At 47.4% G+C, this 27965-nt stretch overlaps 1 protein-coding gene across 3 annotated transcripts; it reads right to left on the bottom strand.

The window, feature by feature from the left end:
- Window positions 1-213: 213 nt before the first annotated feature.
- Window positions 214-27447, bottom strand: LOC130197178 (myogenesis-regulating glycosidase-like). Of its 3 annotated transcripts, none has more exons than XM_056419725.1 (8): window positions 27403-27447; window positions 25591-26030; window positions 24456-24987; window positions 22676-23480; window positions 22464-22582; window positions 20214-20548; window positions 2199-2287; window positions 214-2003 (listed from the first exon to the last, which is right to left on the bottom strand). In XM_056419725.1, the coding sequence occupies exons 2-8, from the start codon at window positions 25866-25868 to the stop codon at window positions 1927-1929; spliced, it is 2235 nt and encodes a 744-aa protein (XP_056275700.1). In that variant the 5' UTR covers window positions 25869-26030; window positions 27403-27447; the 3' UTR covers window positions 214-1926. The 3 variants fall into 3 exon arrangements, with proteins under 3 accessions (XP_056275700.1, XP_056275699.1, XP_056275701.1); XM_056419724.1 differs by lacking the exon at window positions 27403-27447 and adding an exon at window positions 26168-26461; XM_056419726.1 differs by lacking the exon at window positions 27403-27447 and adding an exon at window positions 26168-26460 and having other exon boundaries at window positions 1918-2006.
- Window positions 27448-27965: the final 518 nt, after the last annotated feature.

The following is a 27965-nucleotide window of genomic DNA, read 5'->3' as shown; positions in this document are numbered from 1 at the left end:
AAAGACGGAAACTTGTTGATTGTTTGTAGAAATAAAGAGCAAAGAGAGCGAGCGGACAGGATTAAGGATTAAATAGGACGGTGCAAAGTAGTGAGCGCAAGCCATATCCAAAAAGAAAGTACGTGGAGGAAGGGAGTGATTTGGGTGGTGTGGAGTATTCTGAAACTGGGCACTTCGCAGATGATGGAAAACAGGCTTCCGGACGCGCGTGAATTAAGTTATCGACATTTAATGGCAGGAAGTGTAGAACAAACATTCAAAGCGCTCCTCCTCGTGTCCCGGCTCCCCCGGACCCTCAGCCTTGCGGCCTCGGAGCTTACCTGTGGAAGAGGAAGCGAGTTCTCTAAACCAGGAGTTTCATACTCCTCACTGGCCCGGTCAAAACGTCACTTCCGGTCCAGTCGCTTTCACAATAAGAGTCCCGTTTTGTTATTGTCCGCATTAAAGTCACTTTCACAATAAAAGTCCCTTATTATTGTAAGTCACTTGACGGAATTCAGCCGGCCTCGTCAATCTATAATACTAACATACAGTCACTCTCATGCAATATACATTAATTCATAGAGTAAACATTACCTATATGCTTCATAATACATTAATAACAATATCAATATTCTCCCTAATATTTTCTATTATAATATCTTTCTATACGTATTAATTTAAAACATAAGACCTCTGCAGATGTTATCAAAATAAACTATTACAACTTAACAATCCCTCCTTTTATACTTATCCAATAGTATAAACAACCATGTAATAGCCCTTTTATTTTGACCCTCTATGTAAACAAACATTGTACAACATTTTAATTATTACTCATTATCATTCAGCATCCCTGTGGAAGAAGAACATCACTCCCTCCTTTCATCCCTGCTTCTCAAGGAAACTAAATAACACTAAGTGTCAGTGTGAATGTATTCATCACACAGGTAAAAATCTTACTGTCCTGATGGTTCCGGTTAATGTAACGTGTGCACTAAGTGTCTATCTGTGCAGGTGTCTGTGCATCCCTGTGAATCCAGTCCCTCCGCATACATGCTCTGCAACTCCAGTTCTCCAGTTCCTCATTGTCAATGATGGTTGTGATCGTCCCACTCAGCTGAGGGAGCATGAATCACTGCGTCCACAGACTGCAAGCAGTTAACTGTCTACCAGCAATTCACACTCACTAAATCTCAGCTGAGGGCTTCTCAAGGATCTCGGACTACATGCAGCTACCTGCATGCAGTGGTTCTCTGCCGTCATCCAAAAGGTCAAACAAGCCTTGTCTCTCTGGAACCTGTCTCAAACCTCCCGGGCGTCCCAGCCCCTGGGGAGATATTATTCCTCATGGTTCTCACTGGCTGAGCCGTCGGTCCGTCGGTGGATTCGCATATCCACATGATGTCATCTGTCCCTCTTCCTCTGCGTCGTTCTGTCCTCTGCTCCGAATGGCATCGCAGGGCTCCTCAGGGTGGCTCTCCGTCTGCTCCTCAGTCTCTCTGAGCCGGGTGATGACGCTGCACGATACTCCTCATGGGCAGCTCATCAGGGCAGGTCCTCACAGCAGGCAGCCAGCACACGATGGAGGTCGATGCTGGAGCGTCAGGTGTAGCTGTTGAAGAGAATGAGAAAACACAACACAACACAACGGCCACTAGGCTGGCTCTATACAGAATGTGACATTTGACTATGAAAAATTGTCTATATTTTAATTTCTATATTTAATAAGTATCTAATACTTTCTAGGATTGAATTCACAATCTTTAACTCAGTCGGAGGAACAGCTTCTCACCCCGTGTGGGAGGAATAATCTATTAAATGCGCATCTGTCGTCCAACAGAGTCTCAATTACTTATCCAATCCAATCTAACTTTATTTATCTTTACTGGTTATGATAAATGTAATTGATCCTATCTATGGCCCTTGACTAGGGCATAGAAATATTCAAATCCTACTAGGATCTGATAGCAGGCAGGTATTCGTCCAGCACCCTTCTCTCTCGTGCTCGAACCCTAAAACAGCTTCTGGGGAAAAACAAAACATTTGCACATCGAGGTGCCATTAATGACAGGAGACAGTGAGCAGTGAGAGTCGATGTTGTCTGCACACATCTTCCTCTGTTGCAGTCCTAACTCTCGCTCTAATGTCTCAGTATAATACAAATATGAACATTTTTACAAAATTGTGAAATGGTGTCACTGTGTGAGACCACTTACATCGAGGGCACTCTGAGGTCCTTGCAATGACTTCAGAGCACCCCGTTCGCCTGGACTTAGTCCACTGGCTCCTGGTGGGCTCCGGTAACCTGCTCAAAGAAAAACGTAACTCTGGTTAGTTCATTTCTCAAACATTCTCCAAAGCCACGCCATGAACTCTGCTATCCCCTCCCTGGGCGATAGTCTGCTCCTCTGTGAATGTGTTCTCTAGATATATGTCTTCATGTAGGTGCTTGTTTCTAAATGTGTTAAGTGTTTGGTTGCAAAGCTGTGTGCCAGTCAGACCTGATCACTCCTCGAACGCCATATCTCGGTATCAATTCATTTTTCAGCCGTTTTACGACCGACTTTGCATCTTCTTTGATCAGTGCAAATGTCTTTGAACAGTGCGTCTGGCACTTGGGAACTCTCCTTCTGGGAATCACATGAGAAGGACCATGTGCCTGCTTTGCAGGTGCCACTATGTGTCCATCATGTGATCTCCAGAGACCCTCTTTCTGGCTGGCTCCTTTGTGTGCCCACTGATTCTGCTCATAAACTCCTGCTTCTTTCTGCATGAGCTTAATGTCCTCCAATCCAAGTTTCGGGAGTTCCGGTGTGTCACTGGCTGTCATCTGTTTGGCATAACCTGCTGCTCTTAGCTGCTAGGTCGGCTGCGTCGTTGCCTCTTGCCACTGTCGTTGTCAAGTTCTGATGTCCTTTGCATTTCATTACTGCTACTTTGTGTGGTAGCAGGATGACAGCTAGTAGTTGCTCCAACTGGCTTCTGTGCTTTACTGGTGCATTTGCTGTAGTTAAGAATCCTCTTCTCAACCACTGGGGACCGTCGACATGCACGGCTCCATATGCATAAGCTGAATCGGTGTAAATGTTGACCGATTTCCCTTTGGCGTGTTCCAGTGCTTTTGTCAAAGCCACTAATTCTGCGAGCTGTGCAGATGCTGGTTGTGGGATGATTTCAGCTGCAATGGTTGAATGTCTATTCCCTTGTTGTTGATGTTGCTCTCTTTTCCTCTGTGGCAGTGTCCATCTGTGAACAGTGTTAAGTCAGGACTGTCCAGTGGTTCTTTCTCAAGTCCATTCTGACCTTGAGATCTTTTCTTGCTGTCATGGAGAATGTACTTGAGGTCAAAAATGTGTGAACACCTTGTTCTGTGTTGACCTCGAGCTTCTGACACATTACAGGGATCCCAGTTGCCTTGTGCAACCTGCTCACCCCTCTCTATGGTCTTGCTTGAGCTGTAGTACATTAGCTATCTCCTCTATCCCTCCTTTTTCTGAAACATTTGATTCAGAAAACTCAAGGTGGACGCATGTTGTGGTCGGCTTTTGATGTTTGGCCAAACTTCTTGCTTGGATCGACGTTCTTGTGATGTCTCTGGATATTCCACACTGACAGTGTTCAAGTGGAGAGTGGTGGTACTTCATGGTGCAATTAGGCAATGCACAATCCTGAGGTGCTGCTCCATTGATGGCTGTGATGACAGGTCCTCCTCAGACTCTTGGTCATGTGGCATTATTTGACTGTTTGGGCTGTTTTGTCCTCCTCTCGGTCGTCTATAGAGAAGTCCTCCTCTTCCTGGGCCTTCTTCTTGCTGGCAGTCCGGCATCCAGTATCCAAACTGGAGGAAACATGGCTCACTGTCTCTGGGATCCGCTTGTTACTGTTGCCAGAGAATTATGGCGTCTTGCTTCTGTTGGGAGGCAGGCTGGTGTTGTCCTCCCTCTTGCATGAAGGTGCTCATGGCTTCTGGTGGTGTTTAGAAGCTTCTGTATCTTTTTCTGCTAGTTGTAGCTTTAGCAGTGTCATGGTCATCTTTTCTTTGTTTGCCTTCTCCTTTTGTTCATCTTGGATGTGCTCGGCAATGAAGTGGCTGATATATTCCTTCCATATCTCATAGGTGACATCTCTGTCGTGTCTGGTGCCTGTAGCTGATTGCCAGACTTTTGCCGCTCGTGACAAGTAGGCCTCAGCATCTTCATCTGGTCTTAACTTGATGCCAGACAGGTTCAATTCAATTAAATTCAATTCAGTTTATTTGTATAGCCCAATTTCACAAATTACAAATTTGTCTCGGAGTGCTTTACAATCTGTACACATAGACATCCCTGCCCCAAAACCTCACATCGGACCAGGAAAAACTCCCAAATAACCCTTCAGGGGGGAAAAAACGGAAGAAACCTGGAGGAGAGCAACAGAGGAGGATCCCTCTCCAGGATGGACAGATGCAATAGATGTAATGTGTACAGAAGGACAGATTTAGAGTTAAAATACATTCAATGAATATGACAGAGTGTATGAATAGTTCATAGTAGGCATATTCCACGATGGAGACCTCCACGATCCATCAGGCAGATGGCGGTAGAGAGGAGTGGGCGGAGTCTCAACAGTGGGCGGAGTCTCAACAGGTCAGTGGCGTAGTCAGGAGCAGGAATTCCACGACCCAGACCTCGATGATCCATCAGGCAGATAGGATCTATGCCGTCTCATAGGGTCCGATGACCCCATGAGACGTGAAGTCAAAAGGACTCCGGGGAGAAAGCAGAGTTAGTAACGTGGTTGGCCATGTCAGGGGTAAAGGGCCACCGTGTTCTGATGGCAGCGAACAGGTGTATATTGACAGTGTCCACATCTTGGCTGTTATGGGCAGCTGAGCAGCCAGCATCTCTCTCCAGGTCGTGTAGCTCTCTCAGTGAGGACCATTTTGCCAGGATTGCACTCATGTCTCCTACTGCCAAGGGGATCCCGGTGGTGGCAGCATCGAGTGCCTTTATCCAGGGGACTCCTCCTCCCGATATGGGGGGCAGCTGGTCCGTGATGAAGTGCATATCCCTTGGGCTGTACGGCTTGTACTGGGTGACCCCGGTGCTCGGTGTTATGAGTGGGGCTTGGATATGCTGTTGTTCCGCTTTGTCTTGGGGGCACTCTGTCTGTCGTTGATGCTGGAAGTCATCTGTTGGCAGAGTCTGCTTGGCTCTCCGTGGGGACCTAGTTCTCTGGTCCAGCTTGTAGGCACGTTCAATGTGCCCTTGAAGTCCGATTGTTGGGATAAGTCTTGCATCGGGTGTCGTGGTGCAGAGGGCAGACTCATGCACGCTGCTCCATTGTTGACTGCAGGGGCTGGGGGGCAGGACTGATGGGTGGACATGGGGGCGGGGTGTCAAAGCATCTTGATGGGCCTGGGGATGGGGCTGCCTCTTTATGCGGGGTTCCAGTCGGGGGAGCTTCTTCTTTGGGAGCATTCTTGGGGGTGCTGTTCCTTGCTGCTGGGCTTGAAGCTGCCTTGCTTTGGTGATGGATTGGCATACCATGCAACAGACACCTCGCTTGCACCACAGCATCATTGGCTTTGGTGCTCTCTGCTGGTCGGGATCGGAACCACTTCTTCCCTTGCTTCTGTTCTTCTGCTGCTTTGACACGAAGTTTGAGCACTGTTATTAGCATAAGTTTCTGTTCTTATGTGGGCCCCTCCAGAGTTGTTACATCCAGTAAACCCTCTGCATGCCATTCCTGCTGCATGCCATTCCTGCACGTGCTTCCTCAGCTTCTTGTAGTGGTGCAGTCTGTCGGCTTTCTCTACCATATCCCATGGCAGCGAAGAGAACGTTCTCTATCCAAGCGACAGGGGTCTTGATTGACGTTGATTCTGACATTGTTAAAGGGATCAGATCTGATAGGCTTAATATATGTAAGGAAATGTAAATGAAGAGCACAGAAAATATCCTAAAATGTTTTAGATCAAAATCCCTCAAAAAATCGTAAATCGATTTAAAGAACTTTGAAAGGAGCCCGAAGGCTGCAGGTGACTCGAGTCAATAAGGAAAGACAGTGATTACGTTGTGCTGGATTTTGAGGAGGAAGAACTTCCACAGAGAGTATCATTAGGCTACATAAGGGACACAGTTAAGGAGTTTATACCAAAGCCTATGAGGTGTTACAACTGTCAAAGGTTCGGACATACAGCTAAAGCATGTAAAGGCAGAAGGAGGTGTGCGAGGTGTGGAGAAGATCACGAGTACGGGCAATGTAGACATGAACACCCAAAGTGTTGTAACTGCGGGGGAGAACACAGCGTGGCTGACTATGGGTGTGAGGTGATGAAAAGGGAGAGGGAAGTACAGCAGGTGAGGGTGCAGAATAAAATCACCTATGCAGAGGCAGTGAAGCGAGTGGGCCAGAGTGGAGGGACGGAGGGAAAGACTAAGGCAGTAAAACATTTCACAGGTGTCCTAGACCAGCCACATGAGGGGAAAATAATGATAGATTTAAAAAAGCTAGTCCCTTTCATAGCAGGGGTCGTGAATGCTACAATGGAGGTCAAATCCAAGACGGAGAGAATCCAGATAATTGTTAAAGCAGCAGTGAATCATTTAGATATCAGAGGATTAACATGGAAGGAAGTAAGAAATGATCTCAGTATTCAAGCAAGTCAAGAGCAAGTAGGGGACGGATAGGTTTAACCCTTGTGTTGCCTTCGGGTCAATTTGACCCGATTCAATGTTTCACCCTCCTGTCGCCTTCGGGTCAATATGACCCGATTCAATGTTTCACCCTCCTGTTACCTTTATATTTACTAACATATTTTACCCTTGAGGTCAATATGACCCCAGCTATTAAAATCTCCAGAAAATTATTAGAATTAATATTGTTTTCCAAGTTTAAGTGTGAGGTACTTTATGTTTGTTTGTTGACTCCCGAAAGAACACCGACATTAAACATTGAATCGGGTCAAATTGACCCGAAGGCGACAGGAGGGTTAAATATTGAATCGGGTCAAAATGACCCGAAGGCAACACAAGGGTTAAAACACAATGCTTTACCTACTCCAATGGAATGCTGGGAGTTTGTTGGCTAATGGACAAGAACTCAAACATTTTTGAAAATGTATCTAATAAACCAGATGTCATATGCATACAGGAAACATGGTTAAGGCCAAATTTGGATTTCAGAATATTTGGATACACGTGTGTTAGGGGTGATAGGGAGAGTGGTGTAGGAGGAGGATGTGCCACATTCATTAGTAAAGACATTACATTTAGAGAAGTAAAGATAGGAACTGAGCTAGAGTATGTAACAGTGGAGATCTGGGCCAGCGAAGAAAAGATAATAGTAATTAATTTTTATAATCCTTGTAAAAAATTCGAGGTGAATAGATTGGCACAAATTGAAGGGATGGGTGGCAACAAGGTGGTGCTGTGTGGAGATTTTAATGCACATAGCACACTATGGGGTGGAGTAAGAACAGATGCAAACGGAGAGGCAATAGAAGAGTTACTAGAAGAAAATAATCTGGTGTGTTTAAATGATGGCAGAGGGACTATATTAGATGTCCACACAGGGAAGACATCTGCACTAGATTTAACTATTGTATCAAAAAAATTATCAGCTATATGTGAGTGGGATATAGAGGACGAAACATCAGTGGGGAGTGATCACTTCCCAATAAATTGTAAAGCGTCAATACAAAGGAGTAAAGAACAGAGAGACACAGTAGGTAAGTGGGTATTTAGTAGGGCAAAGTGGGAACGTTTTGAATATATATGTGAGCGAGAAATGGATACAATTTAAATGAATGAAGATATTGAGGAGATTGATACAAAAATGACATTTACAATACTGGAAGCAGCAAATCAAACAATTGCTAAAAGTAAAAGGATGAAAGGAAAGACAGTCCCCTGGTGGACGGAGGAGTGTGGGAGAGCAGTAAAAGAAAGTGTTCCGCCCCCTGGTGGCTCGAAGTGGGACGCAACATAAGGGCAGCAGGTTTGGTTAAATGAGGGTGCAGTCACACCAATTCAGGACAAGAAAAGTGATCAGAAAAGTATTTATTAACAGAAGCAACACAGGGACCAACAAGGACTGTCAGTGGCACCAAAGAAAAGAACATAACAAAACCCACGCCCCCCCCTTGACAGGTGCTGTGCACCCAAAAGTACAGTGGGTGGTGCTCACTCTAACCTGGGGTATTAACAACAAGTAAACCTACGTGTATGTAGTATGTAAACCACGGGGTATCTCACCTTTCCTCATTGACCCTGTGCGCTCAACAAAAAGGAATTAACAAAGACAAAACAAAAGTAGGCTGCTTACAAATGAAGCAGTAGAGTTTACCAAAAACTAGTGTTGTTACCAGTGGCGGCTGGTGAATTTTTTTGAGCGGGGGCAGTTGGGCGACGCGGTTTAAATAGCACTCAACAATGAGAAGAAAAGAGGTTTTGAGTAGAATATTGTAAAAAACAAAGCTTTATTTCAAGAAAACACCGTGCTCAACACCAGGCACGTGCACAGACATTTTGGGGGGCAGGTGCCAAAACAAAAAAAAGGGCACCCATTGCCAGAAAGAAATTCTGACAGAGTTGAAGCATTAGTAGCAATACACTGATGATGCTGTCCTCGACCTGCGTTTCCTCTGGGCAGCATCAGACCACTAGCTTACATTTTCTTTATGAATAAAGATGAATTATTATATAGCAACAACAGTACAAGCGTTCTGATTGGCTAATGGCCACGTATTGCCCTCCTCCTGGTCTGATACGGATCCATATCGCCCTCTTACATCATTTTCAAAATGAGCGATATTGATAGACATCAACAGCCAAGAGCAGTGGTCCTCAAACTAAGGCCCGCGGGCCGAATACGGCTCGCCTCCACATTTGGCCCGGCCCTCTGAACAATACCAGAGAGGCCTTATGATTTTTTTTTCAGTCTGGCCACGCAAATCCTAGACTAGCCCCTGTTAAATAGAACGGAATAAGAACTCTCTTTCTCTCTCTTTTCTCTCTCTCCTCTCCCTTCTCTCTCTCCTCTCTCTCTCCTCTCCCTTCTCTCTCTCCTCTCTCTCTTCTCTCTCTCTCTCCTCTCTCTCTTCTCTCCCTTCTCTCTCTTTTCTCTCTCTCCTCTCTCTCTCTTTTCTCTCTCTCTCCTCTCTCTCCTCTCTTTCTCTCTTCTCTCTTTTCTCTCGCTCCCTCTCTCTATTCTCTAAACATAACTAACGTCAGTAAACAGCTGGACGAGGCTTTGAAATCACGGATTTCGTGAGTTTTTGTTTGTTTATTTATTTAGGAAATGTCGGACCAGTTGTGACGTCATGTTTTCAGCAGCGCTAATGTTGTGGTTGATTTATCACAAAACAACGTCAGGGGACAAATACCGTCATGACCTGTTTGTCTGGTGCTGCCGGTTAGAGGAGAAGGAGGTGCAGCCGTTTGGTGGCGCGAGGAGCGCTGCGGAGCAGGTCGGGGCGAAATTCTCACACAAACTCAAATAAATGCCCCGTCGGATATTAAAACACATTTGGGGGGACTTGATGACAGAGAGAGTAACTTTTATTCTTAAATACTGAAGAATAAAAAATGTGTCTCCAGCAAAAAGGGCACTTTTCTCATCCAGGGCAAAGGGGCTGGTGCTTGAGCACCACTAGGGCTCTATCTGTGCACGTGCCTGCTCTCCACCATCGACTTCCTTGGACACAGAGTCACCAAGGACGGTGTAGTCCCTCTCCCATCAAAGGTGGAGGCGGTCACACAGTTTCCACGCCCGCTCACCGTGAAAGCCCTGCAGGAGTTCCTCGGCATGGTAAACTTTTACCACCGTTTCATCCCTCGAGCCGCTCAGCTCATGCAGCCCTTGCACGAGGCCTTGAAAGGTAAACCCACGCACGCTGTGGACTGGACTGAGGGCAGGGACAAGGCTTTTGCTGACACTAAGGCAGCCCTGGCGCAGGCCACCATGCTGGCACATCCTTCAGCCACAGCCTCCATCGCCATCACCTCGGACGCCTCTGACTACGCTGTCGGTGCTGTCTACGAGCAGTGGGTAGGCGGGGCCTGACAGCCCCTTGCTTTCTTCAGCCGCCAGCTGCGCGCTAACGAGCATAAGTACAGCACTTTCGACCGGGAGCTGCTAGGTCTCTACCTCGCCATCAGACACTTTTGTTTCCTGCTGGAAGGTCGACGCTTCACCGCCTTTGTCGACCACAAGCCACTGGTTTTCGCCATGGCCAAAGTGGCCGAGCCGTGGTCCGCCCACCAGCAACGTCATCTGTCCAACATTTCCGAGTTCACCACGGATTTACAGCACGTGGCCGGTAAGGACAACCAGGTGGCGGACTGCCTGTCACGGGCGGTGGCAGGGGCAGTCCATCTTGGTTTGGATTATAGCCACATGGCAGCGGATCAGACCACAGACCCAGACGTGCACATCCTGAAGACCTCAACTACAGGTCTGAAAATAGAGGATGTGGTTTTTGGAGAAGCCGGCACCACGCTCATGTGTGACGTCTCCACAGGCAGTCCTCGGCCGATCGTTCCCACGGGGGGGAGACAACGCGTCTTTGATGCCATCCACGGTCTCTCCCACCCTGGTTCGAAAGCGTCACAGAGGCTGGTGGCGGCGAAGTTTGTTTGGCGCGGCCTCAAAAAGGACGTAAGAGACTGGGCTACCACTTGCCTTGAGTGCCAACGGGCCAAAATACACCGCCACACTAAAGCCCCGCTAGAGTTGTTCCCGGTGCCAGAGAGGCGTTTTGACCATGTTAACGTGGATCTGGTTGGCCCTCTGCCCTCCTCTCAGGGTTTCACCTACCTGTTGACCACGGTTGACAGGACCACCCGTTGGCCCGAGGCTGTGCCACTGACATCGTTGGCATCTGTCGAGATGACACAGGCATTTATCGGCACCTGGGTTGCCCGTTTCGGCACCCCTTCGGACATATCCTCTGACCGGGGCGCGCAGTTCACGTCTGAGCTGTGGAACACGGTGGCCCAGAGGCTCGGAGCCAAACTCCACCGCACGACTGCATACCACCCGCAGGCTAACGGACTCTGTGAACGATTTCATAGGTCCATGAAAGCTTCTCTTCGTGCCGGCCTCAAGGACAGCAACTGGGTCGACAAGCTCCCGTGGGTGATGCTTGGCATCAGGACTGCACCGAAGGAAGACCTACAGTCCTCATCCGCGGAGCTCGTCTATGGCCAGCCACTGCGGGTTCCAGGGGATTTTGTTCCCGCCTCCACCGTTCCCTGGTCTGCCACTCTCCAGCGGGCCGCGCTACGGGACAATCTGAGGCTTTTCGCACCGGTCCCTACTTCCCATCACGGCCTCCCTCAGTCGCACATCCCCGCTGGGCTTCAGACGGCTGAATACGTTTTTATTCGCCACGACGCTCACAGGGGACCGCTACGCCCGCCCTACGAGGGTCCATTCCGTGTTTTGGAGACGGGAGACAAACATTTTATGGTGGACATGGGTGGTAAACTGGAGCGACTCTCCATTGACCGCCTCAAACCAGCTCATTTGGACGTTGCTAGGCCCATTGAATTGGCTCAGACCCCACGACGCGGGCGTCCTCCAGCTCTGCACCCAACCCCCGCTACCCTCCCTCCCAAATCTCCCACACTCTAGGCCCCACACCCATGTCATGGTGGTACACCTGCCACAGTAGTGTCTCCTCGACCCCCTGTAAAGCACAGCCGTGCTGGCCGGTTACTCCGACCACCTCGCCGATGATCTTTTTCTTATTTGGTGAATTCTGGGGGGACGTGTGTAGTGAATGTGATATCATAATTCACCCTTGTTCCTGGTGTAGTTCTTTACACAATTATTAAAGTAATGAGTCACACACATCGGTGTGTGGGTTGTTGGTTGAGAGTTTAAGTGTTGTGTTGCTGTTTGTGACGTGGAGCCCCATGCGGGTTTGGTATCTGGGCAACGCCATCTTGTGTTCATTCGTTTTTGTGATATGGAATAAACGAGACACACGTGTGCTCAACTTGAGGAATTGTGTTTTGCGTTTTAATGCAACTTCCACACTACTATCATGATAGGGCTGAGTCAGAGCGGAGGACCTTTTGTTCTTAAACTGTTTATTATCATTATTTAGATTTGTGGTCAGAACAATAAAATGACTGTAGTTGTGGTTCTAAAAGCTTTGAGGCTGCGGTGACACCTGCACCCCCCCACCCCGTTGTCACCTTTTTCACCCCTCATGAGTTTGCAGGTATGAAACTGGGTGTGTGGCGTGTACCTGTTTCATGGGAACATTTGCACAAGCGGAAGGGAGGAACCCGGTTATGATACTGGTGGGTGGAGTTGGACTATAAAGGGCACGCTCTGGCGGAGGAGACATCTCACTCCATCACGCAGTTCAATAAACATCAGTTTTCTTCTCTCTGTTCATGATGCATTTGTATGGAGCTCTGATCCTGTTTGTGACTCTGTCTGCAGGTAAGAACAGTTTCAGAACCGTGGGCCTCAGCTCGTAATGGGATGCGTTTGCGTTTATGTTGGGTGGTTTTTTTTAAACTTTTTTCTTTTTTATTGTTTTAATGTATCATATTTTTAAATGGCCGTTTCTTAAAAATGGCCGTTTCTGCTCAAGTTGCTTTGTTCATTTTCCTGCTGGAATTGTTTCCAGTAAGATTAGATCAGATTGAGTGTTTAAAACGTGTTTGTGTGTGTGTGTGTGTGTGTGTGTGTGTGTGTGTGTGTGTGTGTGTGTGTGTGTGTGTGTGTGTGTGTGTGTGTGTGTGTGTGTGTGTTTTATATTCTGTATTTCTGTACAGCATGTGGACTGAGTTGCTACACCTGTGTTGGCAAAGGTTGCACTGACAACAAGATCACTTGTCCCAGCGCCTTTGACCGCTGTGCCACCGTCACATTCAATGGTGAGCGGTTCTTCCTGGGAAAAACAAGCATTTAAAGTAGATTATCGGATGTGTGCTCGATGCCTGGTGGCTTCCATTGATGTTGAAACTGATTTTCTTTCTATCAGATTTCGTCACCAAGTCCTGCATGATCAGCAAATTATGTATTGACCCGATAGAGTGCTGTTCCACGGACTTGTGTAACAGCGCCATACCCACTGGATCCAGCGTGCTCCTGCTGCTGGCGTCCTCAGCCATCATCACAGTCTTTCTGTGAGCCACCGGGGCGGCTACAGCGTAACAACATTCATACCCAATGTGTACAACTCAAAAAGAGTAAACAAAGTCTCAATATGGAAAAACTGACTTAAATAAAAACACAATATGCTCCACCATTGAGTTGTTTCATTCTTCTGCATTTCACATCACAAATAACTTTGTTATTAATGATTATAATGAACAAGTTAGCGCTAAAATAGGAAAAACTCTGAACAGTCATGAGTAAATGAATACATGACAATGTTAGATGTTGATCCTGAGGATTGGTGATCAGCACACCTTAAGATTCAGCACTTCCTGCTTTGAGTGCAGTAAAGTCACTTTTTACACTTATCAAAGTGCAACAAACTATAACATTTAAGGCAAAAGTATGTCTGCCGAAATATTATTCTATCATTAGTAAAAAACAAAATGAGATTTTGCTTTCTTTTTAGAGGTCGAACAGGAAATAAAGAAATGTGGCTTGTATATGGCACACTGATATCACAGTCCTTGTAGGTAAATAAACTGAAAGCAATCTACAGATTATGTAAAACGCCAATGTTTACAAAAGTTAAATGTGAAAGGGTCTAATATTTTAGTTGACTTTGTATCCAAGATATTTATATGTATTGTTTTTTTAAAATTTAAATACTGCTGAGTTTTGAGTCTGTTCCTTGAGTCTGTTCCATGATTCTGTTCCGTGAGTCTGTTCCATGATTCTGTTCCTTCCTCTACCTGGTTGTCACGATTCTAAAATTATAACTTCTATACAATACCTGCCATAAATATCATGATAGCCGATACCAGAATTCAACACAATACCATGTGACAGGATTCCTGCTGTCACCCGTGGGTTTCCCCCCAAAGCACCAAGGATACTCCAACGAGGTTCTGTTCGATAACATTTATTTAATTCACTCTCCAGCACAGCAGACCGCACGACGGCGCCTCTGCTCACTCTTCTCTCAAACTCCAGCTCTGCTGCACTTTTATGGCTGCAGCGTCAGCTGCTGACTGATCAGCCAGAGCAGCTGACTGATTACCAGCCGGCCAGCAGCCGAGGCCAAATTGACGACTCCACCCCCACAGCCGCCACAACCATAAATACGATACTGGTATATTTATCTCCAATAGTAATAAAATAAATAAATAAATTTAAAGCCGAAGACGGTCTCAAAAGCTCGGCAACTTAACGCCACACGCTGTGAGAGCTGTGCAGCGCAGTGCGTGCAGGCAGCATTTAACGGAGCGGAGCAAAGCGTGCGCTTTGATCGCTCTTTTAATGAAGTATCGGTGCTAAAAATATGCAAAATCATATCGTTTTTAACGTACGGATAACTTGTTAGTATCGATACACCGTGCAGCATGACAGCTGTAGATGTAGCGGGCTGACATTCAAGCTAACCCGAACCCCCCAAACGCTTCGACATCTTAACGCTGATTGGCCGAGACTCGACACGCTCCATCAAAGATGTTTTATTGCGAAGATCACATCATAGTTTCTCCGTGTCTCACTCCAATCTCATAAACGCCGGCCCCGATAGTAGAGTACGTGGAGAAACTTTCTAGTTCAAAAGAGGAGAACAAGCGACACCCTAAACTAGAAGAGGCTGTGTTCAACCCGGAAGTCCGGTTACAACGAGCAGACGTGCAGCAGCAATCTCAAATAAACTATTATGATGTAGAAAGTCGCACAACTGATTTGCGACCACTTTTTCAAGGATCTTGGAGAGGAAGGGGAGGTTAGAGATTGGTCTGTAGTTAGCCAACACCTCTGGATCCAGAGTGGGCTTCTTCAGGAGAGGTTTAATAACAGCCACTTTGAAGGAATATGGTACGTGGCCTGTTAGCAGAGACACATTGATAATATCTAATAGAGAGCTGCCAATTAAAGGCAAAACGTCTTTAAGCAGCCTCGTCGGGATGGGGTCCAAGAGACAGGTAGACGTGTTAGAAGTAGAAACCGTTGAAGATAATTGGTCACGGTTGATGGGAGAAAAGCCCTCCAAATATACACCAGGGCATACAGCGGTTTCCAAGGCCATTCCACTTGAGGACAGATTGGCACTGGTTAAGGGCAAGAGATTATTAATCTTGTCCCTAATAGTTAAAATCTTTTCATTAAAGAAGTTCATAAAGTCATTACCACTGAGGTTTATAGGAATACTCGGCTCCACAGAGCTGTGACTCTCTGTCAGCCTGGCTACAGTGCTGAAGAGAAACCTGGGGTTGTTCTTATTTTCTCTATTACTGATGAGTAATAGGCTGCTCTGGCATTACGGAGGGCCTTCTTATAAATTTTAAGACTATCTCGCCAAACTAAGCGGGATTCTTCCAGATTAGTTGAACGCCATATGCTTTCAAGCTTTCGTGACGTTTGCTTCAGTTTGCGGGTCTGAGGGTTATACCAGGGAGCAAACCTCCTCTGCCTCACTGTCTTCTTCTTCAGAGGGGCTATCGAGTCCAGTGTCATTCTCAGTGAGCCTGTGGCACTATCAACAAGATGATCAATCTGGGACGGACTAAAGTTAGTCCAGGAGTCCTCTGTTATATTGAGAATCAAATGCAGAAGGAATCGCTTCTTTAAATTTAGCTACAGCACTGTCAGTTAGACATCTGGTGTAGAAACTTTTGACTAACGGTGTACACTCCGGTAGTATAAATTCAAAAGTTATGAGGTTGTGGTCTGACAGAAGAGGATTCTGTGGGAAGACCTTCAAATGCTCAATGTCAACGCCATAAGTAAGAACAAGATCAAGCGTGTGGCCAAAGCTGTGAGTGGGTTTCTGTACTCTCTGACAGAAGCCAATCGAGTCCAACAATGAGATGAATGCAGCACCTAGGCCAGGGCTATTCAACTTCAGTAGCAAGTGGGCCGAATAAGAAAATCACAGGGGGTGTGAGGGCCGCACAGAATATTGATAAAATAATGGCTAAAAATGAAAAACAGTAATGTATATTTCCACAGGTAAACAGTCACACACGAAAATGCGTCGGTATTGTGTGGCAAAAGTGGTGCGAAAAAGCATCACTATAAACATGTTTCCAGGGCTCTCCAGTCTCACGCATTGAGCGTGAGACTCACGCATTTCGGTCTTATCTCACGCACTCCCGCCACACATCGAATTCCTCACGCTGAAAAAACCTCTCGGCTATTTAATGCTTAAATGCAGGGGTGCTCAATACGCCGATCGATTGTTCCGCTGCAGAGCTCCGACGCCGGTCTGCGCGCATTGGGATGGAGCAAAAAAATAGTCACTAGCCCCCCCCCCCGTCAACAACTCTTTTCGGCTCGATGCCGGCTCGATGCCGGCGCGCGCAACGGTCAGCTGTATCGGGTGCTGATGGAAATCTCACGCTTGCCTGTCTTCAAAACTTGAGAGCCCTGTGTTTCAAAGTATAAATATCCGCTCAAGGTAACCAGTTGTTTCAGATCCCTTCAACCAAACTGTTCCCATGAAAACATAAGAAATGTGACTTAATGCATCAATATATAAATTACTTGAGCTGAAACTAATATCTGGTGGCACAGCGCACAGACTGCATGTCTTTGAGTGCAGACTCCTTTTGCGTGAAAGGGATCGAAACCAGGTCGGGAGATCTTTTTATTTTTATTTTTTCGAAAATGTATTTCTTCATCCGTGGCTGTGATGCACTGCTCACTTATACAATCGTAATCGCCGACATGGATATGAACGGTGGCTTGAAGATCTCCAGCAATATGTTTGTGAATGTGTGACGAATCTGGTGAGCGAAACAGAGCCCCGCTGCAGATGTTAAGAGAACACAATGCACGCACTCGTAGGGAAACCAGTAGGTTTGAAAACCAGTCGGGGTGTAACACCGGCAACCAACACGGGTACGTAACATAAAGATGTAACCATACAGGTTTGGTTGAGGCAACAGTGAAACTCAATGGCTCTGGGTTAGATGTCTCAATGTATAAAAGAGGCGTGTCCGTCAGTTTTATTTTTTCTTACCAAGCTATACTGATTCGCAGGCAGTCTTGCGGGCCGTAGTTAAACTCAAACGGGCCGCTAGTTGAATAGGCCTGACCTAGGCAATCATTATCAGCATCCACATGGATATTAAAATCTCCTACAATAATAACTTTATCAGTTTTAAGAACCAAACTTGATATAAATTCTGAGAATTCAGATATAAACTCTGAATATGGACCTGGTGGCCGGTACAGAATCACAAATAGAATTGGCTATAGTATTTTCCAGGTTGGATGTGAAAGACTAAGAACAAGGCTTTCAAATGAGGTGTAGTGTAATTTAGGTTGAGGATTAATTAATAGGCTCGATTCAAAGATGGCTGCTACTCCACCTCCTCGACCGGTGCCTCGAGGAATGTGAGTATTAATATGACTTGGAGGAGTCGATTCATTTAGGCAGACATATTCTTCATGACTCAGCCAGGTTTCAGTTAGACAACATAAATCAATGTGATTATCTGATATTAAATCATTTAGTAACACAGCTTTAAATGACAGAGATCTAATATTTAGGAGACCACATTTAATAGTCCTGTTTTGTTGCACTGCTGAAATAATGGTGTTAACTTGTATAAGGTTATTGTGTACGACTCCTCTTCTGCTTACTTTTGATTTATTTAATTTAAGTGGCCGTGGGACAGACACAGTCTCTACTCAAGAGTCATGGGTGGGTAGCTGCTCGAATGGAAGAGCAGAGAAGGGTGTTAAACTACAACTCTGCTCCCGGTTCCTGATCTGAACCCTGGGTTGTCATGGATTAAGTCCGGTGATCAACTTGGTCATATTCGCAGAAATGAGACGCGCTCCGTCCAACGTGGGATGAATGCCGTCTCTCCTCATCAGATCAGGTTTTCCCCAGAAAGTCTTCCAGTTGTCTACGTAGCCCACATTATTCGCTGGGCACCACCTCAACAGCCAGCGGTTGAAAGACGACATTCGGCAAAATAATTCGTCAGTCAGCAAATTTGGGAGAGGGCCAGAGAAAATTACGGTGTCCGACAACGTCTTGGCATAAGCACACACCGATTCCACATTAATTTTAGTGACTTCCGACCGACGGGCTCGGGCGTCATTACCACCGGCGTGTATTACAATCTGACTGTATCTCCGCTTATCCTTAGCCAGCAGTTTCAAACAAGACTCCACGTCGCCCGCTCTGGCCCCCGGGAGGCACACGACTGTGGCCCGCGGCTTCGCTATTTTCACGTTCCTGACAATAGAGCTCCCGATAACCAGGGTGTGCTCCTCAGCGGGTGTGTCGCTGAGCAGGGAAAACTGGTTCGAAACGTGAAGTGGTTGGTGCACTATGTAGGCTACAATTAAACAAATAGCTGTGTTAGTAACCATGTGAATAATTAGAAAGTGACAAACTAGGTCATAACCTTTGAACCATCATGAGCATTATACATTAAGAAAACGAAATCAGGAAATGTGAATAAACTGAAGACAATCTACAGATTATTTAAAAGTGGGAAGCACATAATTGGTCGAATCTTAGTTAAATTTATTATATAAAGACAAATGTGTGTAGAATGGATACAATGCAAAGGAAGTAATAAATGGGGCCGCTTTTTGTTTGGCATTTCAAACTCTGTTGTGTCATACACAGACAGATTGCATCAAATAATTGCCATATATTGTCCAGAACATTTATTTTCTCGTGTTTTAAATGAAATCCTTGAAACGCATGCGAGTAATGAATCTAGTTCCTCCACGTGTCTGCCACGAAAGCATATACATAACATAATCCAAATCATGCAGTTATCATTTGAGAAAACTTGCAGTTAGTTTCCAAGTCAAAGCCACTGCGTTGAAGATCGGAACATGTGTGACGATGGCGCCACCTGGTGGTGAAAGACCACGAATGCAATTCACAGCTGATTCATTTTCAACAAACGAATACCACAAGAACAATTTGAAAGATATTCTAATCCCATAGTATTTATAGAGTGGCCTGAACATTTAGCAGTGATCACTCTATCATATATTGTATTATTCTTATTTTCAAGCAAGGCATTTTGATGACTTTACCAGTAGTGTGTTTCTACTTCCATGCCAGAGATCACTGTAAGAGCAGACAGACACGTATTCAGATTACTTTGCAATGTCAATGCTCCCAAACGTCAAATGGGCAAAGCATCAAGCATATTATCGCCGTGTGTTTCGGGACAGCATAGCTCAGTTCAGCCAATAAGGCAAATAAAGTCACAAGGCAGACACGGACGTCCCGTTAGAACATGGCATCTTTGAGAACAATACCTGTTCAACAAGGCAAACCATTAGCAACGGTGCAATACATCCATTTCACGCCGTGGATCTACAAAAATAATTCAAACTTCTTTTAAATTTCACCTGAGCGGATGGAAGACATTGATTAATGGAGAAGTACATTTTGGCACTGAAATGTCGGCATGCCTCGACAAGGAATTAGTCACAGGAATGTAGCCATACTAATATTTGCACTCTGGGTGTTAAAGTCACGGCAATTTACACACTCAAAAACTATCCTTCAAACCAAACTTTTTAAATATAAAAAGACGAAATGACACACACACACACATGCTGCCGTCAGCGCAATGCCAATGAATACATATTAACTTCAACCATAAGTACTAGGCATGCCCTCTGAGTGCATCTGTGCGTATTTATTGCCCAACCCAGTCAGCCCACAAAAAATAAGAAAAAAGAAATACACAGAATCGCTCAGGTATTTCATCTACCCCTTCATCAGCCTTAAAAAACAAAACCACTCGACCCGCGGGCCTTGGAGCGCTCTAGATGTCCATCGGGTGGAGGACTGCAGTGACTCTACAATCAGAGATCGGACTAACCATCGGCTGTGGAAGGCAGATGAGGATGAGGATCGGCTGAAGGATGGAGCGGGAGAATCAGAACAATTCTAATTATTTGGGTGGACGGTAAATCGACAGAAGTCCAAAAATATTGAATTTAAAAAAAATCCCACTCCCTTTTTGATCACTTTCAGTGGTCATTTCCCTTCGAAAAATAAACAAACATCTCCTGCTTTTTCTCAACCTGTGCGTGTGCGTGTGTGCGTGTGCATGTGTGTGTGTGTGTGCGTGTGTGTGCGATGCCTTCAGTGAACCCACGTGAAGAAAGCTATCTCGTCCAGGTCCACGGGGTAGTCGGTGAGGTACATGGGCCCCTTGTCAAAATGTACCCCCTTGTAGCTCCTCCAGTGCCCGGCAGGCAGGTAGATGTCCCTCTCCTGCTTCCCCGGCTCCAACACCGGCGCCACCATCAGGTCGTCGCCGATCAGGAACTGGGAGTCGATCTTGTAAGTCGCCTCGTCGTCTTTGGCGATCCACCACAGGGGCCGGATGATCGGGTCCCCGGTATCGAGCACCTTGCCTGCCAGCTCGAGAACCCTCGGGGCCACCAGGGTCTCGTGGAGCTCGGTGAACTTCTGCGCTATCTGCACCACCTGGAGGTAAATGCGGAAAGAAAGTACCGTGTTAGGGTCACGGTGTTAGGGTCACAGTGGTAGGGTCACAGTGTCAGGGTCACAGTGGTAGGGTCACAGTGTCAGGGTCACAGTGGTAGGGTCACAGAGTCAGGGTCACAGTGGTAGGGTCACAGTGTTAGGGTCACAGTGTCAGGGTCACAGTGTCAGGGTCACAGTGTCAGGGTCACAGTGTTAGGGTCACAGTGTCAGGGTCAGTGTCAGGGTCACAGTGTCAGGGTCACAGTGGTAGGGTCACAGTGGTAGGGTCACAGTGGTAGGGTCACAGTGGTAGGGTCACAGTGGTAGGGTCACAGTGTTAGGGTCACAGTGGTAGGGTCACAGAGTCAGGGTCACAGTGGTAGGGTCACAGTGGTAGGGTCACAGTGTTAGGGTCACAGTGTCAGGGTCACAGTGTCAGGGTCACAGTATCAGGGTCACAGTGTCAGGGTCACAGTGGTAGGGTCACGGTGGTAGGGTCACAGTGTCAGGGTCACAGTGTCAGGGTCACAGAGTCAGGGTCACAGTGTCAGGGTCACAGTGTCAGGGTCACAGTGGTAGGTCACAGTGTCAGGGTCACAGTGTCAGGGTCACAGTGTCAGGGTCACAGTGTCAGGGTCACAGTGGTAGGTCACAGTGTCAGGGTCACAGTGTCAGGGTCACAGTGGTAGGGTCACAGTGTCAGGGTCACAGTGTCAGGGTCACAGTGGTAGGGTCACAGTGTCAGGGTCACAGTGTCAGGGTCACAGTGGTAGGGTCACAGTGTCAGGGTCACAGTGTCAGGGTCACAGTGGTAGGGTCACAGTGTCAGGGTCACAGTGTCAGGGTCACAGTGGTAGGGTCACAGTGTCAGGGTCACAGTGTCAGGGTCACAGTGGTAGGGTCACAGTGTCAGGGTCACAGTGTCAGGGTCACAGTGTCAGGGTCACAGTGTCAGGGTCACAGTGGTAGGGTCACAGTGTCAGGGTCACAGTGGTAGGGTCACAGTGTTAGGGTCACAGTGTCAGGGTCACAGTGTCAGGGTCACAGTGTTAGGGTCACAGTGTCAGGGTCACAGTGTCAGGGTCACAGTGTCAGGGTCACAGTGTCAGGGTCACAGTGTCAGGGTCACAGTGTCAGGGTCACAGTGTCAGGGTCACAGTGGTAGGGTCACAGTGGTAGGGTCACAGTGTCAGGGTCACAGTGTCAGGGTCACAGTGTCAGGGTCACAGTGTCAGGGTCACAGTGTCAGGGTCACAGTGGTAGGGTCACAGTGTCAGGGTCACAGTGTCAGGGTCACAGTGTCAGGGTCACAGTGTCAGGGTCACAGTGTCAGGGTCACAGTGGTAGGGTCACAGTGTCAGGGTCACAGTGGTAGGGTCACAGTGTCAGGGTCACAGTGTCAGGGTCACAGTGTCAGGGTCACAGTGGTAGGGTCACAGTGTCAGGGTCACAGTGTTAGGGTCACAGTGTCAGGGTCACAGTGTCAGGGTCACAGTGTCAGGGTCACAGTGTCAGGGTCACAGTGGTAGGGTCACAGTGGTAGCGTCACAGTGGTAGGGTCACAGTGTCAGGGTCACAGTGTCAGGGTCACAGTGTCAGGGTCACAGTGTCAGGGTCACAGTGTTAGGGTCACAGTGTCAGGGTCACAGTGGTAGGGTCACAGTGGTAGCGTCACAGTGGTAGGGTCACATTGTCAGGGTCACAGTGTCAGGGTCACAGTGTCAGGGTCACAGTGTCAGGGTCACAGTGTTAGGGTCACAGTGTCAGGGTCACAGTGTTAGGGTCACAGTGTCAGGGTCACAGTGTCAGGGTCACAGTGTCAGGGTCACAGTGTCAGGGTCACAGTGTCAGGGTCACAGTGGTAGGGTCACAGTGTTGGCGTCACGGTGGTCAGCGAGGATGAAACTCTGCTCACCTCATTGTCGTAGGCCCACGGTGGTATGGAGAACTGCATGGCGGGCATGAAAGCAGACAGCTCCAACCATCGGATGTACAGCTCTCTGTCCGGCAGAACGCTGTTGCCGTCTAAACCAGCTGAACACACAACGCAGATATCAGACTGGGGACCAAAACCACATCAGCATGCGTCTGAAGCTCTCTGCGGCCATACGGCATGGAGGACCCTACCTGCGGTGCGGTTGGGGTATGCATTCCCTCCGATCATATCAGGTAACACAAACTGGTAGCCCAGGATGCTGATGGTGAGAACAGTCGGGATGATGGACTTGAGGCCGAGCTCATAGCCCCACACAGAGTCTCGGTCAATGATCCGGAAGAAGCAGGAGATGTCCTGACTGTGGTAGCCCACCCTGAGCTCGGCGCGCTCACTGAACGGGATGGCCATCTCCGTGTAGCGGCGGGTGAAGGTGGAGGGGTCCGACAGCGGCACCAGGGTGCTGAACTGGCGTGGCAGGTAGCTCGTCTCTCCCGCGTCGAACTTGAAGGACGTCACGCCGTAGCGGGCTTTGATCATCCGCAGCTGCGAGGAATACCACTCGCGGGCTTCCGGGTTGGTGAAGTCCAGGATCCCCCCGATGCCGTTCCACCAGCGCACCAGGGCGGGCAGCTCGCCGCTCGGCTCCCGGACGAAGAGTCCCTTCTCCACGGCGACGCCGAAATTAATGGAGTCGTAGTTGATGAACGGGTGCGTCCAGAGAGACACTTGAAAGCCGTCCTCTCGGAGCTTGTCGAACATGCCGCTGGCGTTGGGGAACTTCTGCGGGTCAAAGTCAAACTCCCCGTAGTCTGCGGTGTAGCGGTCGTCCAGCTCCAGGTGGGAGCACGTGAAGCCGTACTTGGTGATGTCGGCGGCGTAGCGCAGCAGTTTCTCCTGAGTCACCGCCGTCTTGTGGAGAGCCCACGTGGACCACAGCGGCTGTTTGAAGACTTCGGGAGACGGCACCTTGATGGGCTTTGGGAAATACCGACGCACCTGAGCACAACACATTGAGAACAGAGGCTTACTAGGGTTAGGGTGAGGGGGGACGTGCAGAAACAGTTCAGTTGTTCCCCCCCAAACCAAGAATGCACGGTGAAACCGTGAGTTCCTTACGTTCGCCTTCTAGACAAGAGTGAGACGATAAAAGGCAGAACCGACTCTCGTACGTGACGATTAAATATCAAGCTATGTGCCAGATAGTTAGCTTAGCTTAGCGTAATGGGGGTGGAAGACTCTGGAAGAGGTCAGTACTAAATTATCGCACCGCTCATTAAACCAACTTATTTTTCTTTTACTTCACACCATGGAGATTGGTTTCTCTTTGCTTTCAGTTGTCGTGCTAAACTAAGCTAAGCTAAGCTAAGCTAAGCTAAGCGGCCATATAACGCACAGATATGCGAGCGATACGGATCTTTTCATCTCAGCCTTTGAGAGAAAACAATTGAGCATATTTCCCAAAATATCAAACTACTGCTTCAAATCATACTTTACAGAGACGTCGGCAATCGTGTGGAATCAAAACTAATCAGATTCAAAACGTTGATACTTAAGCAGCTAGTCTTTTTTTCCTTTATCATTATTGGGCGAGGTTACATCTTCATGGGAATAGTTTTCACAGTGGAACTCGAACCAGAGACTTTTTGGTGGCTTTGGCTGATAATTTACTCAAACTACTGTTCTGTCTTTACACCTCTTATGAATACATTATGAACATCCAGCCAAAACGGATATTTCCTGTCATCTTTATGTCAACTTTGCTCTTAACTTAAACCTATTCTGCTGCTTCAGACTTTCTCATCGGCCTCAATCTTTTAAGTGCACAACAATTTGCCGGGCAGACAACCAACGCATGCGTTTTTAAAAGGTTCTTTTGTAGTTATTTTGTGCGTATAAACAATTCACACTTAAAAACGTAAGTATACTGCACTAAACTAATAATAAATGCGATTGCTCTCTGTCTCTACTCACCATGTATTTGTGAATCGAGGTAACATCCGACCCGACACACACTCTATAGCTGAGTTCAGGTAAGGCCTGCTGACCCTCTGGTGGTCTGAAGGGAGAGTCCTCGTATCGGGCCTGGAACCTGAGTGTCCCGTCCTTCTCCGACCAGCCCAAATGAAACGGAACAGAGTCATTAATCTTGATGGCAGTCGCATTCGAGGACAGCCAATAGCGCTCCAGGATTCCCCCAAAGGCTTTCCGATTGGAGTAGACGTCACTAGTGATGAAAGGCTGCGGCTCCTCCTCGCCCTGGATCCTGATAGGCCAGTACTGGGTGGCCATTTCCGCCCCTCCGTACCAATGGGAGTCGTTGTAGGCCATGGCGTGCTCCACCGAGCGCTTGCTCTGCAGCTCCTCCCAGCGGACGCGGTAGCACATCACGGTGTCCTTCAGCCGAACCGTCTGGATGAAGAAGTTGAGCTTGCCGGAACCGGACCGGGTGCAGCTCAGAATGTTCTGCTCCTTTTTGCAGGAGTCCAGATCCAGAGTGCCAGACCTGGGAGGGTCAAGAAAATATAAATGAACGGGTCAGTCAAGGGACAAACTAAACATGAAGAGATATTATACATTAGACTTAATATTAGACATATTGTGATTATTAGTATGCAAAGTAACACAACAGAGGAGAACATGCAATCACAATACAGAAGACACTGTGTGCTCTGGTCCATTTCTCTCTCTGCAAAAGCAAAGCTGATACTGTCGATGACAGCTGTGCTGATAAGGGACTTAAATCGGTCTTCCCTCAGGGTGTAATCATTATACATCCACAGTTGTATAACGACACAGCGCTTCAGTACGGCTCGGCATGCAAAGTGCACTGTGCTGAGGCCGTAAAAAGGTGATAGAATTTAATTATTAATAGTTGTGCAAGCCACGATTTAAATATATACCAAATACTCTCTGCAACAAGCTTCTTAAAAAATCTCATGAATGTTCTTCAACCCATTTTTATTTTATCTTATCGTGATGGATGAAGAATTTGAATCCGTGTCACCTTGATAACTGGAAAATTTTATTTTATAGCCAAAAAGAAGAATCAAAACAATAATAAACCGATTGATCTGGGATGTAAAAACCACCCCGACGGCAAACCCACCTGAAGGTCATACTGAAGACGACAGCCCCCGCCTGGTTATGAATAACAAAACCGTCTTTGTCGAGTTCCAGCAGCTCGGCCTTCAGCAGCTGCGCTTTGCGGAGGGACGCCGAGTAGTAGCACCAGGCAACCACAGCGGCCAGCACCAGCACACAGCCCAGTAAGCCCGCCGCCACCAGGGGCCGGCCTTCGTGACTCAGTTTCTTCTTCAGTGGAGAGCCACCAGCTCCCCGGGCCGTCTGCTGCTCCCCGGGAGCCACGGGGACGATGTGATACATCCTGAAGACGAGGAGTGGGACGAGTGGACAGCTTCAGCTTTCACTCGCCGTCAGTGTCATCGAAGACGGAAGACGTCTTTCTTTACACTGGCAGCCCGACGCCTACCCGCCGACCTTCAGCAGAGTCTCCATTTCTGAATTGGGGGGCTGATTTGTCCAAACCTGCGCGACAGGACAGAGGCAGACGTGGATCATCATTCAGTGTGGCCTCAGATATCATCACGTCAAACACTAGTCAACCCAGATAAAAGGGGAGAATATATCTGAGTGGGTTTGTTTGTTTCAGTTCTAGTCATTACCCCCGACAGTCTCCAGGATCTGTAATTCTAAAGTAGCGTCGTCTCGCCAGCAATGCTCCACGTCTCTGTACCGGGTCTGTGTGCACTCGGCGTTTGGCGTCCTGCAGCGTGGTTCAGCAGCGAGAGCACAGGAGCTTTAATCTGGTAAATGGTGGGTAGACGTGCCGCACATCGGCACCGACGGTAACGGAACCGATGACACCATGAAAACACAGGCTATGATCAGAGAAAGTACAGACCCCGTGTCAGCCACGGGTTCAATTACGTTCACCTCGCAGGTGGGAAAGAGCACCTCGGACACGAGTAAATAACATTTAAAGACCAGAAGCCCTCAAATAACGGCACAGCAGCAAGCCCCAGGGCTTTCAGACAGAGCCGGGCCAATCATCCACAACAGAACCATATTTAACCTCACAGCAGGTTATCATTAAGCTCAACGTTCTCATTTTGATGGAGGGTGTTGTGGCAATGCAGCAGGAGAAGAACTGGGTCTCCTTCACTGCTGCGTCACTCGTCTTCCTCTTGAAAGACATATTGCACAATCCTTTACAAGTCCTAAATATTAGCCTAAACTGCCTTATGAGGAAAACATTCTTTATTAACCACCCAAATAATGCCAGTTAGGCATTGCTGCAGAAACACAATGTTGTATTATGCAATGAACAGAACAGCCATTCTGTTCGTGGCCGTTTAGGACAAAAGCCTCATTATTGTGCTTTTTATGGGGGGCGTGAGGATCAAATATATCCAATGAAAAGTGCTGACTGTTTAGATATACAGCAGTTCAACTGCCTTCTGGTGCTCACACTGGCACTGCACGCTGTGTTCACGTTAGTTTTGAATGCCTGAACTACTACACAACAGACGCTGTCGGTCAGACGAAGAGAGCACGAGAGAGCCGAGGTGACATGAAACTAACGACGTGTCAGAGCCCGATCGATAACACACAAACACACAGACACGCGCGCGCACGCACGCACACACACACACACACACACACACACACATATACACACAAACGCGCTCCGGCGCGCACACGCACGCGTCGACACCAACTATTGACTGGCTACGTTGAGACCTATTGGGACATACAGTAACCGGTTCTCACTGGCTGGGCTCGGTCCTGTTCGAAGTGAAAAGCTATGCTGGCCATGGCAATAAAGCATACATGAGTTCAAGAATACATTAAAACTGTCGCCGTTTGCGCCGTAGTCGTAAAAGCAGAGTTATCTTACCTCCGCATCGGACTCTCTTGGGTGAATGTGTACAGCTGTGAGCGCAGGAGCCCACTGCGCAGGCGCAGAGCGGTTTGAACTCCCTCGACTCACCCTCCCGCGACCCACGATTCGTCCATTAATCTGTCGCTCATCACCTGATGCGCTTCTGGGAGATGTAGTCTTTAAAACTATTTCTAAAAAGAGACGACTGTCGTTTTTCTATGCGCTATCACTATATTACTATTACTATAATTTACTATTATTCACTTTATGTCGGACAAAAATAGACACATATACTTTCGTTTTTCTGTACGTTCAACATTGAAAAATTGACAATAAAGATGACTTTGACTTTACCTCCTGTTTTCCATGGAAAACTAATCTTTGTAGCATTTGAGCTCTCATTAAAATACTATAAATATAGCTATGTAATTTAACCTCGCTGCATTGTGTTGTTGTTATTCACTATTTGTCCTTGAGGAGGGGCGAACAGACCAGTAGCTTGTTGCGGTCGTATGTCACAATATAGGAAACACGACGCTACTCAATAGAATAGAAGTGCTGTGTCTGTGTGTCATGTC

Source organism: Pseudoliparis swirei, chromosome 7, assembly GCF_029220125.1.
Source record: "Pseudoliparis swirei isolate HS2019 ecotype Mariana Trench chromosome 7, NWPU_hadal_v1, whole genome shotgun sequence".
Lineage (NCBI taxonomy): Eukaryota > Metazoa > Chordata > Actinopteri > Perciformes > Liparidae > Pseudoliparis > Pseudoliparis swirei.
This window is presented reverse-complemented; position numbering and strand designations above follow the sequence as displayed.